The sequence below is a fragment of the Microcebus murinus genome, chromosome 6 (genome assembly GCF_040939455.1).
Source record: "Microcebus murinus isolate Inina chromosome 6, M.murinus_Inina_mat1.0, whole genome shotgun sequence".
NCBI classification, from domain to species: Eukaryota; Metazoa; Chordata; class Mammalia; order Primates; family Cheirogaleidae; genus Microcebus; species Microcebus murinus.
The window spans coordinates 98,336,014-98,349,324 of NC_134109.1; the positions used below are offsets into that span (position 1 = coordinate 98,336,014).

Genomic DNA, 13,311 nt, shown 5'->3' on the forward strand with positions numbered 1-13,311 from the left:
TCACCCATGTGAGCATCATGAACCTGCTCGGAGTAGCACCTGAAGCAGCTGCAAGCCATGATACCCCCTGGAGAACAAGGCCACTGGCTTGGTTGGCCCAGTCCTGGGTTTCCACCTCGGCCACCTGCTCCTCTAGAAACTGCCAACCCAGACCAAAGTTCAACTCGGTTGTAATTCCGACAAGCAGCTGCATTTCTGATAAATAATTAGTTATCAAAATAACTGTGACCTTGGCACCTGCCAAACCAAACCAATTCACAAGGATTTTTAAAGAACAGATGTTTTAAGGTTTTGTTTGTTACCCATGTTATTTTCAAAATCACATGATTTTAAGCACTTAATTTTAGATACCATGAAAGCTTTTCGTCTGGCGGGATTCCTGGGTAAGGTGTGTGTGTATGCGTTTTGGGTCTAAGGTAACTAAGGAATTCTATCTTTAAACATAGTGAATTCAGAATGTAAACTCAGTCAGTTCAAGATTTTCTACCTGTATGTGCGTTTCGTCCCTCTTTCCAAAGGGGAGGTGTCTGGACCAAGAGCCATTGCCATTGCCAACAGTGACTGGCTCTGCTCAGCAGTGGCTCAGTGGTCCCCATGTGGTCCCTGCCTTATGAACTGGCCTCACCGCTGGTGAACACGCCCTGCCACGGCCTCTGTTCATTGAGTCCCCATCTTTCTCTTCCTGGGTCTGATGCCAGACCTCGCTGAATGCGCCAGCACAGGCTCAGTCATTTCTGAGCCCCTCTCAGGGTGCCGTGGGGGGGATTCTCCCATGTTTTCTCACGCCTCCTGGAGCACATTACTCAAGTCCACAGGCTGGTGCCCCTCCCATGCAGATCCCAAGATGAGGCTGTTATCTATTTACATTTGGTGTAATTACCAGTGTAGTCAGAGATACGAAAAGAAGCTATATAAATATACATAGATATAGACATATGTTTACTGTCTCCTCAGTTTACTAGAAATCATACGAGTATACATTGTCTCATCAGGAAACATTTACTGAGTGCCCACTACGTGTCAAGTACTGCTCTAACGAGTGGTGATACAGTAATAAGCAAAACAAGATATGGATCCTGATTTCATGAAAATTAAATTCTAATGCATCAAGACACACAAACAACAGGATCTCAGTTCACAATGAAAACTGAGCTTATTTTGATTCTCACATCCAAACAGCCTGTGAAATATTAAACCTCCCCCTAAACAGGACATGCCTGAAAGCTCTGTAAATTCTAAGCCAATTCTCACGAATTCCCAGGATTGCTCTATGGGTAGTTTTCAAGGGTATTGAAAAGTACAGAAATGACCTCTTTTAAGACAATACGAATAGTTATCCATTATTGAGTACTTACTATGCGCCAGGCAGCATGCCAGGGTCTTTGCACACATTATTTCTAACTCTTAGTGACCCCAAGTAAGGGGGGCATTATTGTTATTAGCTCTGCTTTGCAAATCAGAAATCTAAGGCTGCTAGGATTTAAGCAAATTACGGGAAGTCACCCAGGAATTAAGTGGATGAGTCTTAATGGAACTCAGATGGTCTAATATCACTCTGCCTGGCTACAAATAGTGGGCAAATCCATCACAACAAACGAACAAAATTATAAGTAAGAATTCTTGGAGTGTTCCTTTAAACAAACATTGCCCTTTATATTTGAGTGCGTATGTGTAAATTGGAGGAATTAGGGGAAAAGTTGGCTTGGGGAGGAAAGAATGACATAGACAAAGTTAGTGAAAGCTAAAGGTTATGGAAATATGATTGTGGATCCAATAGAAATGATAAAACATGGCATAAAGCACAGTATTAGGAACGTGTAAAAATAGAATCCATTTTTGCAAGAGCTTGGTTTTCAAATGAGCTTCCGGGAACAGGTCTGAAGGAGGTAGGGGGAGGAGATAGGGAAGCAGGCCCAGGGTGACCGTTCTGTGGCACACATCCAACACCCGGCCTTCCCCCAGCCCTCCTCCTGGCCTGGCCCTCTCCTCTTGTCTCCATGCCCCGAAACTGAACATGCCCTCAGCCAGCCAGCCTTCCTATGGTTCTGCAGCCTCTTTTCTTGCACTGCCCCAGTCTTGGCCCCGGACCTAGCCTCCCAGGGACATGCAGGTTGCCCCCAACCATCCCATCAGCCCAGGCTTCCCTATGCACCCAGGGAGCCCAGATCTCTGGATTCACCTCTAGGAAAATCAAATTTTCTACCTGGATCATCTTCCCTCATGGAGCACTCCAAGTGTGCAAAAGGAAAGCACCCTGTGAGCTGAGTTAAACTTCATTAAGGTGGATCCCAGGGAGATCAGGGAGCCAGGGGGGTGACAGCAGATGGTGAGAGCAGCAGGATCAGCCCTGCTGTGAGGGGCTCTTGAAGGTCAGGTCTCATCAACGCTTCCCCTTTGGGGCTGCCTCCTGTGGGACGTCTCTCACTTTGTCCTTCCTTGTTGACACGCCTTTCAACCCCCTTAATGATGATGAGTTCCTTGAAGTGCTTACTTATGGAATAAGTACTCACTCCATAAGCCTTCTTTAATGCTCCATAAATATTCTCTCCTTTTTAGAAGAGGCAGCACCGACAGTGGCCTGCTGCAAAAGGAGAACACGCTCCAGACCAACAGCTGCAGGATGGCAGCGGATCTCCGGATCTCCCCTCCTCTCCTCCCATTGCCTCTCCACGTCCCCCGTCTCCCCCCAATCCGTTCTCTTTCTGGATTTCTGTTCATTGCAGCAACAACAAAAAATGACATCGTGACCATGAGCACATTCAGGTGAATGGAAACACAAAGAACAGAACTGATTAGGCTGTTTGGTATTTCCTGTCACGTGATCTGCAGGGAAACAAACCCCTATCAGATATTCCATTCATGGCTCTTAAAGTTATCCCCTGCATTTCTCTCACATGGGTTGTTTTACAAATTATTTTAATTTGTCCCCTTTCTAAGGATGTGTCTACTTATTATTTCATTTTTTAAACAGTGTCCTTATAATATCCAACTTTGGAAAAGATTTCTGGAACATGGGCAGATATATTTGATTCCTGGTGTAGTTATAGCACTAATGCCTCAGGGTAAAGTGCATTAGGACATTCTCTCTAAGCCTTGATTTGTGTAGGATTGACATTTTCAGGCTAGTGCCTGGCAAAAAAAGTTATGAGATAGGTGAAGTTTGTTTTTAATATACTCCCCCCATTACCATCCCACTGTTCCTCAACTCCCCACCTCCCCCTGTCCCTGCCAGCTCTCAATTCCAGAGTCTTCTGCAGAGAGGAAATAGTATTAAGAGCTTGACATCAGGCCAGGCGCAGGGGCTCATGCCTGTAATCCCAGCACTTTGGGAGGCCAAAGTAAGAGGATCGCTTGAGGCCAGGAGTTTGAGTTTGCAATGAGCTATGATGATGCCAGTCCACTCCAACCTGGGCAGCAGAGTGAGATGGTCTCAAAAATAATAATAAAAAAAGGAAACGGGGGAAAAATAAAGAGCTTGTTCTCTGAAGCTACTCTCCCTGGGTTTAAATCCCAGGGAAGAAACAGGAGAGAGCTCAGGGAACTCACACGGATTAGTTTCATGAGAGGTTAAAGTTACAAGAAGGAGTGACCAGAGCAGCTATTGCACGTGCAGGCTGTGTCTGGATCAGGCATGGCCCCTGTGTGCCCTCTTGAGTGGGGGTAGGGCTGTGGAAGGGGTTGAAGGCCAGAGCTGTGCTTAGGAAGGTTGAAGCTGGGAAGCAGGGCTGGACTGAGGGACGCCAAGGGTGAGGCAGGAAGACAAGGGAGGAAGTCACTGCAATAGAGGGGAAAGGGGAGACACTGAGAGGGAGGAAGTAACTGATGGAAGGGACTCCAGGGCCCTGGTGGATGAGGGTACTAGCCCCTGTGCTAAGGAGTCGTGGAAGGCAAGCAGGGGGGTGGGCTGAGGGTGAAGATCACTAGAAATGTAGCACAATTTGCCACTCAATTTTGCATTCTCTAGAGTAATGAAAAACTTTACTTTTTTTTCCAAATAATTTAAAAACCTACATATAAGCATTGATTAGCATTTATATAGTATTACATTTACTCTTTTAGAAAAAATTTAAATAACTGCCATCACTCGGGTACCCTCACAACACTTAGCCTAAGTAAGCAGGACTCTTAAGAATGCTGTACTCTATCATCTTTACTCTAAAGGAAGTACTTTGAGCTTCTTCCCCCCAGAAGCATACTTTGGGTTTTATTTAAGGTTCCCTGTAGCACAGGGGTAAATTTTTCCACATTTCTTATTGTGTGGTGCCCTCAGCATAGCCCTCAACTAGCTTCCAAATTTTCTAGGGTTTTTCTTCCTCCTTTTTATTTTATTTTATTTTATTTATTTTTTGAGACAGAATCTTGCTCTGTTGCCTGGCCTAGAGTGCCGTGGCATCAGCCTAGCTCACAGCAACCTCAAACTCCTGGGCTCAAGCAATCCATCTGCCTCAGCCCAGAGTAGCTGGGACTACAGGCATGCACCACCATGCCCGGCTAATTTTTTCTACATATTTTTAGTTGGCCAATTAATTTCTTTCTATATTTTAGTAGAGACGGGTCTCGTTCTTGCTCAGGCTGGTTTCGAACTCCTTACCTTAAGTGATCCACCCACCTCAGCCTCCCAGAGTGCTTGGATTACAGGCATGAGCCACCACCTCTCCTCTTTAAAGTTCTGCCTTTCTCTTTACAGAGCATAAATGAAGTGAGAGGTCCTGCCCACCCCCACTCCACCCCTCCTTTGCCTAGGCAAATACCCACTCTATTCAGAAGTCTAGCCTAGTGTATGCTTGGGTAAGAGAAAGAGGTCTTAGGTAGGATAGAGAATATAACCAGGGACTCAACTAGCATAATAATTTACCCATTTTATACCAAGATGCTATCCTTCTTTACAGAAAGGTGGGTATATTTTGTTTTGCAGATCCTGCATCCCAAGGCCAGGTAGAATGGGCCTCCCTCTCTCTCTCCTTCCCCCGTTCCTTCCTTTCTTCCTCCCTCCCTTCCTATTTTCCTTCTGTCCTTCCCTGCCATCCGAGGGGACTTGATGTGGGCTAGTGGGTGACTGGAGGCCAAAAGTAGGTTGTACATCATTGTCATGCTTTTCCAAGAACCAATTATGCCTTGCAGCTCTTCCAAATGCTAAGGTTACATTAACAGCTTTAACAAAAATGCCACAGCCTCACAAAGTCTAAGTTGTTCTAGTGTATCTTCTTAAAAAAAATTAATAAAACACTTGGTCTTTTGCAATCAGGAGAAAACTCTTATCTGATCACCTCTACTCCCCAGCTCTCTGCTCTTGCTTCATTCATAAAATAATCACATTTGTTGATTAACCATTTCTTTTAGCAATTCTACAAGTTCAATGGCTTGTGTGTACTTTTACTTTAAGCAGTGTTTTCTTTTATGCTCATGATAAAAAATTCAAATAGCATGAATCTGATCAGGGTACAGCAAACAGACATATTCATGGTACAGCCAGTGGACTCTCTCCTTGTGGCAGAGAATTCCGTGAAAGGGGGATCCTAGCAAATTCAGCTGGAGAAGCTGGGCTGGGGAGAGAATACAGTGGATCTTAAATTTTAATGATAAGAATTCTGGGTATTTTTTTTTTTTTTTTTTGTGGAAGGATTTCGTTTGTGGTGAAAGCAGTATATTAGGAAATTAAATCTGATTAGGGTTCAGTGTAAGCTCATTTTTAAAAAGATAGATTACAGATGGATGATGATAATGGTAATAATGGTAAAATGCTAACATTTGGAAAGTCTAGGTGAAGAGTATATGGAAGTCCTTTTGCAGTGTTTTAGCAACTGTTCTGTAAACCTGAATCATTTAAAAATAACAGTAAAAAAAGGTGATGATGGTGAAGAGGGCAGTTTAGAGCCAACCAAGTAAAGGAGGAAGGCGTGGTGGCTCTGGCCCAGGGGACTCAAAGATTTCGAGCATGGCATGGATGCTTCTGACAGATAAGCCACCATCAAACAGACAGACAGACAGACAGAGACAGGAAAGAGTGACTCTTTGTAAAATCAGGAACTGTTACCAATCTGCAAAATATATCCTGTTCTTTTGGCCAAATAAAATAAAATGTGAATTTTCCCTGTTAGAATAAATATTAGTGTCTGATCACGTTAGGGTATCTTATTAAAGCCTTGATATTGGGGGGAAAGGGCATTTATTGAAACCTTAAAATCTGTACCCCCATAATATGCCGAAATAAAAAAAATTAAAAATAAAAAAAAACCAAAGCCTTGATATTCACAAATGGTGAAAAACTCCCTGGAGTGATGACTGAATTTTAGAAGCATACATCAGCTGAGCTGTTGTTTCTCTCCCTGGCAGATGGAGTCTGAAACGTACAACCAGCGGAATGGAAAGATGTACTTCTTTGTGTTTATGTCATTTAGTGCAGTCACCCAGACATGTTCCCAGTGGACTGCCCTTTGTACAGACTTAAGACTAGAACCATAGATGTGCATAAAGCCATGATGCAAAATCATATTCATCTGCATGAGCTAAGAAGAGGGTGTTCAAATTATATTTGAAAACAAAAGGCTGTTTATCCATTACTATGGATCTTGCTATGACTAAATGCAACCATCTCTTTTAAGCCTTCCCATCTTCATACCCAATATTTTAGAAAAGACAAAACCAAAGTTCAAAGAAATTAAGGATTTGCCCAAAGGCCACACAACTATCTGATGGCAGAGTGTAGATTTGAAGCCAGGTCTTTTTAATAATCCACCTATTCTCCCCTTTCTTACTTCCTAAAAGGAGGAATTATTTGCCTCAACAGAAACTGACCTTATACTCTGCTACAGAGACAGGTCAAATGATTCTGAAGCTAACACCCTTCCCCTTGCAGGGATTGGTTCAGAATTGGGATTGCAACCCAATTTGGGCCAGTAAAGTACACAGAGAAGCATGCTGGGACCTTCTGGGAAAGTTCTTCCTCAGTGTAATGGGAGTGTTTTTAAAAGCGAAGCCTTCTCTGCAGCCTGGACCCTGACAAGAAATCACAGAGCAGTCTCAGTTGTTACTGGCAAACATCCTATGACCCTGAGCGTAGCCAGTCTCAGGATGGAATGATGCTTTGCCTGGCAGAGCAGGGCAGGTGGGTTCTTTACAATTGTTTTTCTCCCGCAATGTTCTGGAGGGCCAATGCTGTTCCAACGCCTATTGTTTATTCTCTTTCTCTACCCGATCAATATCTCATTCTCTTCTGGGTATCCCAAACACTCATTGGATTCTTTCACATTAAAACAATCCTTCTTTCAATCTACATTGTCTTCCAGCTACAGCCCTTTTTCTCTCCTCCCCTTTTAGCAAAACTTTCTTTCTCTACTTTCTCACCTTCTCTTTATGATTTAGCCCATTCTGGTCTGGCTTCTATCGTCACGACTCGCACTGAACTGCTCTTGTCAAAGTCATTACTGACCTTTATCTTACCGATGCTCATGGACATGTCTCTATTCTCATTTTTTCTTGACCTTTCAGCAAGATTTAAATTGGCTACGAGATTTACATCAGCAAGATGGCAGAATAGGACACAGCTGGACAATATTTCCCCGCAACAAGAATTGTACAGCCATCCACAGACAAAAGTCTCCCCATGGGAGCCTCAGGACTCAGGTAGGAGACTGTGAAACCTACGTGGAACCCAAGACCTAGTGAGGCTGCTCTGAGAGTGTAGACCACACCCAGGTGGCAGACCTGATGATTCCGCTCCTGAGTTCAAACCCAGAAATAGCCGCATTCCTCAAAGGACTTGGTTACAGCCCTGTCTGGCCTTAAGCGTGCAGCCAAAGCCATCTGGCAGGGGATCGAAGAGGAATGGCACGCACTAGTGCCTCAACAGAAAGGCCTGATGACATTGGTCTCAGCATTGGGTATGAAAGTTACCCAGTAACTTGGCTTCCACTCCTCTGCTTTGGCCCCAGTCATTACTCCTAACACAGAACCCAGAGGGAGCTGACCTACAGGTCAGCTCACAACCTGGGAAATAATCATCCATCCAAACCCCTATGATGGGCCTGCCAGCCTGTAGCTTACAGCAGGTGCTGAGGGGGCCCAGTCTCCCCTCCAGCCCCTCTCCCTGCAGTTGGGGACCTGTCCCACCAGTGCAAGGAACTGCTAGGAAGCGTTCACGTCTGGGCCACTCAGAGTGGATTAAAGACTTAAGTGTAAGATCCGAAACTAGGAAACTCCTATAAGAAAACAGAGGAAATGCTTCTTGGCAAGGGTCTGGGCAAGGAATTTTCAGATAGGACCTAAAAAGCATAAGCGACAAAAGCAAAAATAGACCAAAGGGATTACATCAAACTAAAAAGCTTCTGCACAGCACAGGAAATAATCAACACAATGAAGAGCCAAATTACAGAAAAGGAGAACATTTGGCAAACTATGCATGGGACAAGGAGTTAATATCCAGAATATATAAGAAACTCAACTCAATAACAAAAAAACAAAATAAAAATAAAAACAAACCAAATAATGCAAATAATTTGATTTTAAAATGGGCAAAAAGACCTAAGTAGACATTTCTCAAAAGAAGACACACAAATGGCCAATAAATATATGGGAAAAAATGCTAAACGTCACTGAGTATCAGGGAAATGCAATCAAAATGAAAATGAAATATCATCTCAAGTTAGAATGGCTATCATCAAAAAGACAAAAAATAACAAATGCTGGTGAGAATGTAGAGAGAAGAGAGCTCTTATATACTGTTGGTGAAAATGTAAACTAGTACAGCCATTACTGTCTTCCTTCAACACTCAATTTGAGCAGTATTTATTGAGTGTCTACTGTATGCAAGATGCTGTCGTAGGCACTGGAAATACAGCGATGAATAAATGAACAAAGTCTCCACCTTTATAACGTATCCATTTGCATGGGGGAGAAAATGAGCAAACAACAAAAACAAAATGAATGCATGCTATGATGTCAGGTAGTGAGGTGATGGTGCCCTAAAGGAACATAAAGCAGTGAGAATAGGTACGTAGTGGTGGCGGTGCTATTTGTAGACAGCGTAGCAGGGAGGACTCTCTGAGGAGGTGGTATCTACATTGACAGTGTGATGCGAGAAAGGTGGGTTTGAGTGACAGAAAGCATGATGGTGCCATTTATTAAGCTAAGGAAGACTACGAGAGAAGATCTAGGAGGGGGAAAACCAACGATTCTGTCTTTGGATGTAGTAAGGAGTTATACAGATACGTGAAGCGGTTGTTTAGATACATTAAGTTCCTCTTCTAAATGGTTTCCTTTTCAAGTCTCAGTGAGACCCTTCCTGTCCACTCTGTTTCTAAGCACATTTTATCTGCCACTTCCCCTGTCCAGATAGTCTCTATCACCCTCCTTAGTTGATTGTTTTCATGATAGTTACCATAATCTGTAATTTAAAAAAAAAAAACAAAAACTTGGTTATTGTTTGGCCGTCACTTGTCTATTTTGTTCATAGCTGCATCCTCTGAGCTTGTTAGTGTGCTGTCTCAGAATGAGGGCTCAGTGAATAAGTAATGGTTAAGTGAATAATGACTAGGTCAGTCCTCGGCAGCAGTCAGAACAACTTGGTTCTTGTCTCAGTTCAGCTACGCATACTAGCCATATGGCTTTGGGAGTCACGGTCATCTTTGCGGTGTTTTCTAAATTTCAAAATTAGAAAATGATATTATATTTATGGGCTAATTCATCCACTTGAAGTTATATTTAAAATCTGAGATTTTTATTTAGTTTGACCAAATTTGTAGCCAGAACCTCACTTCTGTAACAATAATGCTGAAGGGCTTTGGGAGGAAGAATGACTGCAAACTATTGCTTATGGGGAAGTTGACCACAGGGATGCTGAAGTGTTCTATGTTCCCACTTCCTGGCCCCTCGAAGTCTTCCGTCTCAGGTAGATACCCATTTTGCCAGGCTCCATTCCAGGGCCAGGAGAAACAATGGGAAAGGAAGGTGTTCATTTTCTGGAACATTCCTGAGCACCGATTCAGCAGTAGAATTCAAGCCTTTTTCAGGCATGACATCCTAACTCACACATATTCAAGGGTTATTTGGATATCAAGGCCTGTCTTCACAAAACCCTGGGAGGTAGATATGCCCCCGTTTCACTGGTCAAGAAAATGAGGCTCAGGGAAATGAACTGATTTGCCCTAGTTCAGACAATTGGCAAGCGGCACAAAAAAGATTGGACTCTGTGTGTCTCGCACTCCACTGTGCCCTGCACTGCCAGGCAGACTCCTATAGTCCAGGGCCAATCCTCTTGGGATAATCAGTTTCCAGTGCACTCAGGTCTATTTGTTGAATCAACACGTGAAAATCAATTGGATTAAAAACCACTCTCTTAAAGCCCAGTGTTCAAGAAACTGACAATTTAGTTTTCAACTTATCTAGGAAATCCTACTGCAAAGCTAATTACTATGTCACTCGGATACACAGCTGGGTGGGAATAATGCCACAAAAACATACCAACTAGTTTACAGAGTCAGGGAAGATTTCTTTTCTGAAATAAGATTTCCCAGGGCTCCTGGTAAAGGGAGAGAGAGCTGCCAGGAATTTATATTCCCTACGTGACTATCTCTTCTTCCATAGTCCTCCACTTCTTTTTGTTTTCCTCTTCCTCAGCAGTTTTTTGAAGAATTCACTTCCAGAAGAATCCTGTTATTCCCAAATGAGAAAGGAATTCTCTTCCTACCAAGGTATCCTGACAATAGAGGAGAGACTCTCACTCTGGGTTGCGTGTGCGAATATTACCTATGCCCATCAATGTGTAAAGCTGTGCATATGATTCAGCGTTCAGCAGGATTCTGAATGAGTAACTTGCTTTAAAAAATATCCATAAACCATTTAGCATTGATTTTAAAGCTGGGAGAAATGAAACATAACGCGGATGGGGTGGGCTTCCTTTTCTCTCTTCCTTCTCAGGCCAACTCCTTTTCCCTTTGAATGTAAAAGATGACTGGGGAAAGAGGGATGGGGTGCAGTGAATAGAGGAGGTAGTCGTTATTGTTCCTACCCTACCCTTAAACGATGGCAAAAGTGGACGCTGAGGAATCAAAACGTCAATACAAGATCATATATACAAAAATAAATTAACATTTATTTTGCACAAAGCAGCAGCAGAGTCCAGAGTCCCCCAGGGGAGAGCGCGCCCGAGGGAGGCGGGCCTCAGAGCAGCAGCAGGGCGCCCAGCGGCAGCTCGCCCTGGCCCAGCAGGCGGCCCCGCTCCAGGCCCCGGCCCTTGTCCTCGGCCTTGACGCGCACGGCCAGGCGGCGCACCTCGTCCTCCGCGAGCCCGTCGAAGCAGCAGTCCTGGCCGAGCGCGGCCTTGCGGCTGCGCCGGAGCACGGAGCCGCGCTGCCTGCGCGTGGCGCGGGGCGGCTGCAGGACCAGGCTGACGCGGCAGCCGACGGCGCGGGGCTCGGGGGCGCCCGCGGCCGGGCCGTCGGCGCGGAGCAGGCGGATGCGGAGGCGCCCGCTGCCCGGGCAGTACTCGGCGGCCAGGCGCAGGACGCCGCCGGCGCGGCCCAGAGCCACGGTGCCCTCGGCCTCCAGGCGCTCGGGCGGCGGGCCGGGGAGCGACGGCGGGCGCTCGGAGGGGGCCGGGGTCGGGGACTCCGCGCCGGCGCCGCGCTCCGCGTCCTCGTCCCCGCTGGAGACCGAGCGGGCGCGGGCCAGAGCGCGACTCCTGCGGGCCCGCAGCGCGCGGCTCAGCAGCCCGTCGGGGGCGCGCAGGAGGCGGCAGCCGCGGAACCGCGGGGACAGCGCGTCCCGGGGAGGGCTGGGGCAGCCCAGGGCTGTGGAGGTGACGGCAGGATCTGTTCTCTCTGGCAAGACGGGAGCGTCTCGGCCGCCGCCGCCGTAGGTGTGGGCCCGGGGACGGGGCGCGGCCCGGGCGGCTGGGGCCCGGAGGAGCGCGGCGGCGCCCGGGTCCCCGAGGAAGAGCGACTCCTTGCGGCGGGTGTGCGGGCTCTCGAGCAGCGCGCAGAAGCCGTAGGCGGTGCGCGCGCGGGGCAGATGCGGCAGCGAGAGCGCCGCCTGCGAGCGCGGGTCCCAGTCGGTGGGGCCGGCGCCGTGGTCAGCTGCGCGGGGCCACAGGTCCTCCTCGGCTGCGCACCGCCGGGGCAGCGCGGCGGCCGGGGGCGGGGACTCGAGCGCGCAGGGCGCGGGCAGCCGCGGCGGGATGCAGAACTCGGGGATGCGGCCCGGGGTGAGCACGTTGGAGAAGGCGAGCTCCGGCACGGCGCTGCCTGCGGCCGAGGAGCGGAGCTTCCCGAGGAGCCGCATGGTCGGAGGCTGGGGCTGGCGGGAGAAGTGGTCCTGCGGGGAGAGAGGCTGCTGAGTTTGGGCGCCTGCCGCCGCCGGAGCCCCTCGGGTGGCGGTGGGTCCCTCCCGCGCGCGGACCCGCCGAGTGTACCGACGTGTCTACGCCGCCGGGCCAGTCCAGCCTTGCTCTCGCGCACCCGCAAACCCCCGCCTTCTATTCGTTGACACTAAATAAACGAATAAATAGAAATCAGACCTTTCCCTCTTCTTCACAGTCTCTGGGTCTGGTCTCAAGCTCAGTGCTAGCGACGTCCCAGCCGCGGCGGGGGCGCGAGCTTCAGCGCTGTGGCCGGGATAGTGGCGCTCCTCTCTTATAAGTCGTCGGAGTCCCGCCCAGCCGCCGGGAGCCCAACCCCAGAGACGCGGCACAGCCTGCCTTCCGGCCGCCTCTCCCCGCGTTGCCGGGAGCCCTGCCTTGGGTACTCAGGTCTAAGCGAAGCTGTCGCGGGGGCAGCTGCCTTCTGCTCAGCCCGGGGACCTGCATTCGCTGTGCGTACGCGGAGCCCCGTATACGGGTCTGGGAAAGGCTGCGAAGAGAGGGCACCCTGTCGCCCTGCCAAGGAAGAAGTGGCTGCCGAAAAATGTTTGCGGCCTCTAGGCGAAGGTGAAGCAGGATGAGGAGACAGGAAGTTCATCTGGCTTGGAGATAAATTAATGTCACTCACCCTGCGCGTGGCCCGCACGTGCTAGGGGCCTCCCTGTTCCTGCCCCCACGCGCTCACCACGTGCACACCAATGCAGTTTCCAGGTTCTCGTGTTTGTGCACCTGTCTCCCTCTGCTGGACCGTGGGCGCCTTGCTAGCATAGGGCCTGGCTCAGCCCATGCCCTAAGTATCCGCGAAATGGGTGAATTAATCTCTGCGACAATTTCTGAATGGCTGTAGCCTCTGCCTGTCATCTTGACGGTTACAAAAGAGGGGGCTTCTGGCTTGTGCCCTAAATATAACACTTGACTTTTCCAAAGCTACCCCCCTCCTTTTTTTTGCTTACTGTGGA

At 47.8% G+C, this 13,311-nt stretch overlaps 1 protein-coding gene across 1 annotated transcript; it reads right to left on the reverse strand.

Moving 5' to 3' along the window:
- Nucleotides 1-11,062: 11,062 nt before the first annotated feature.
- On the reverse strand, nucleotides 11,063-12,894 carry C2CD4B (C2 calcium dependent domain containing 4B). The gene is made up of 2 exons (XM_012758573.2): nucleotides 12,512-12,894; nucleotides 11,063-12,309 (listed from the first exon to the last, which is right to left on the reverse strand). The coding sequence occupies exon 2, from the start codon at nucleotides 12,274-12,276 to the stop codon at nucleotides 11,158-11,160; it is 1,119 nt and encodes a 372-aa protein (XP_012614027.1). The 5' UTR covers nucleotides 12,277-12,309; nucleotides 12,512-12,894; the 3' UTR covers nucleotides 11,063-11,157.
- Between the last annotated feature and the right edge of the window lie 417 nt (nucleotides 12,895-13,311).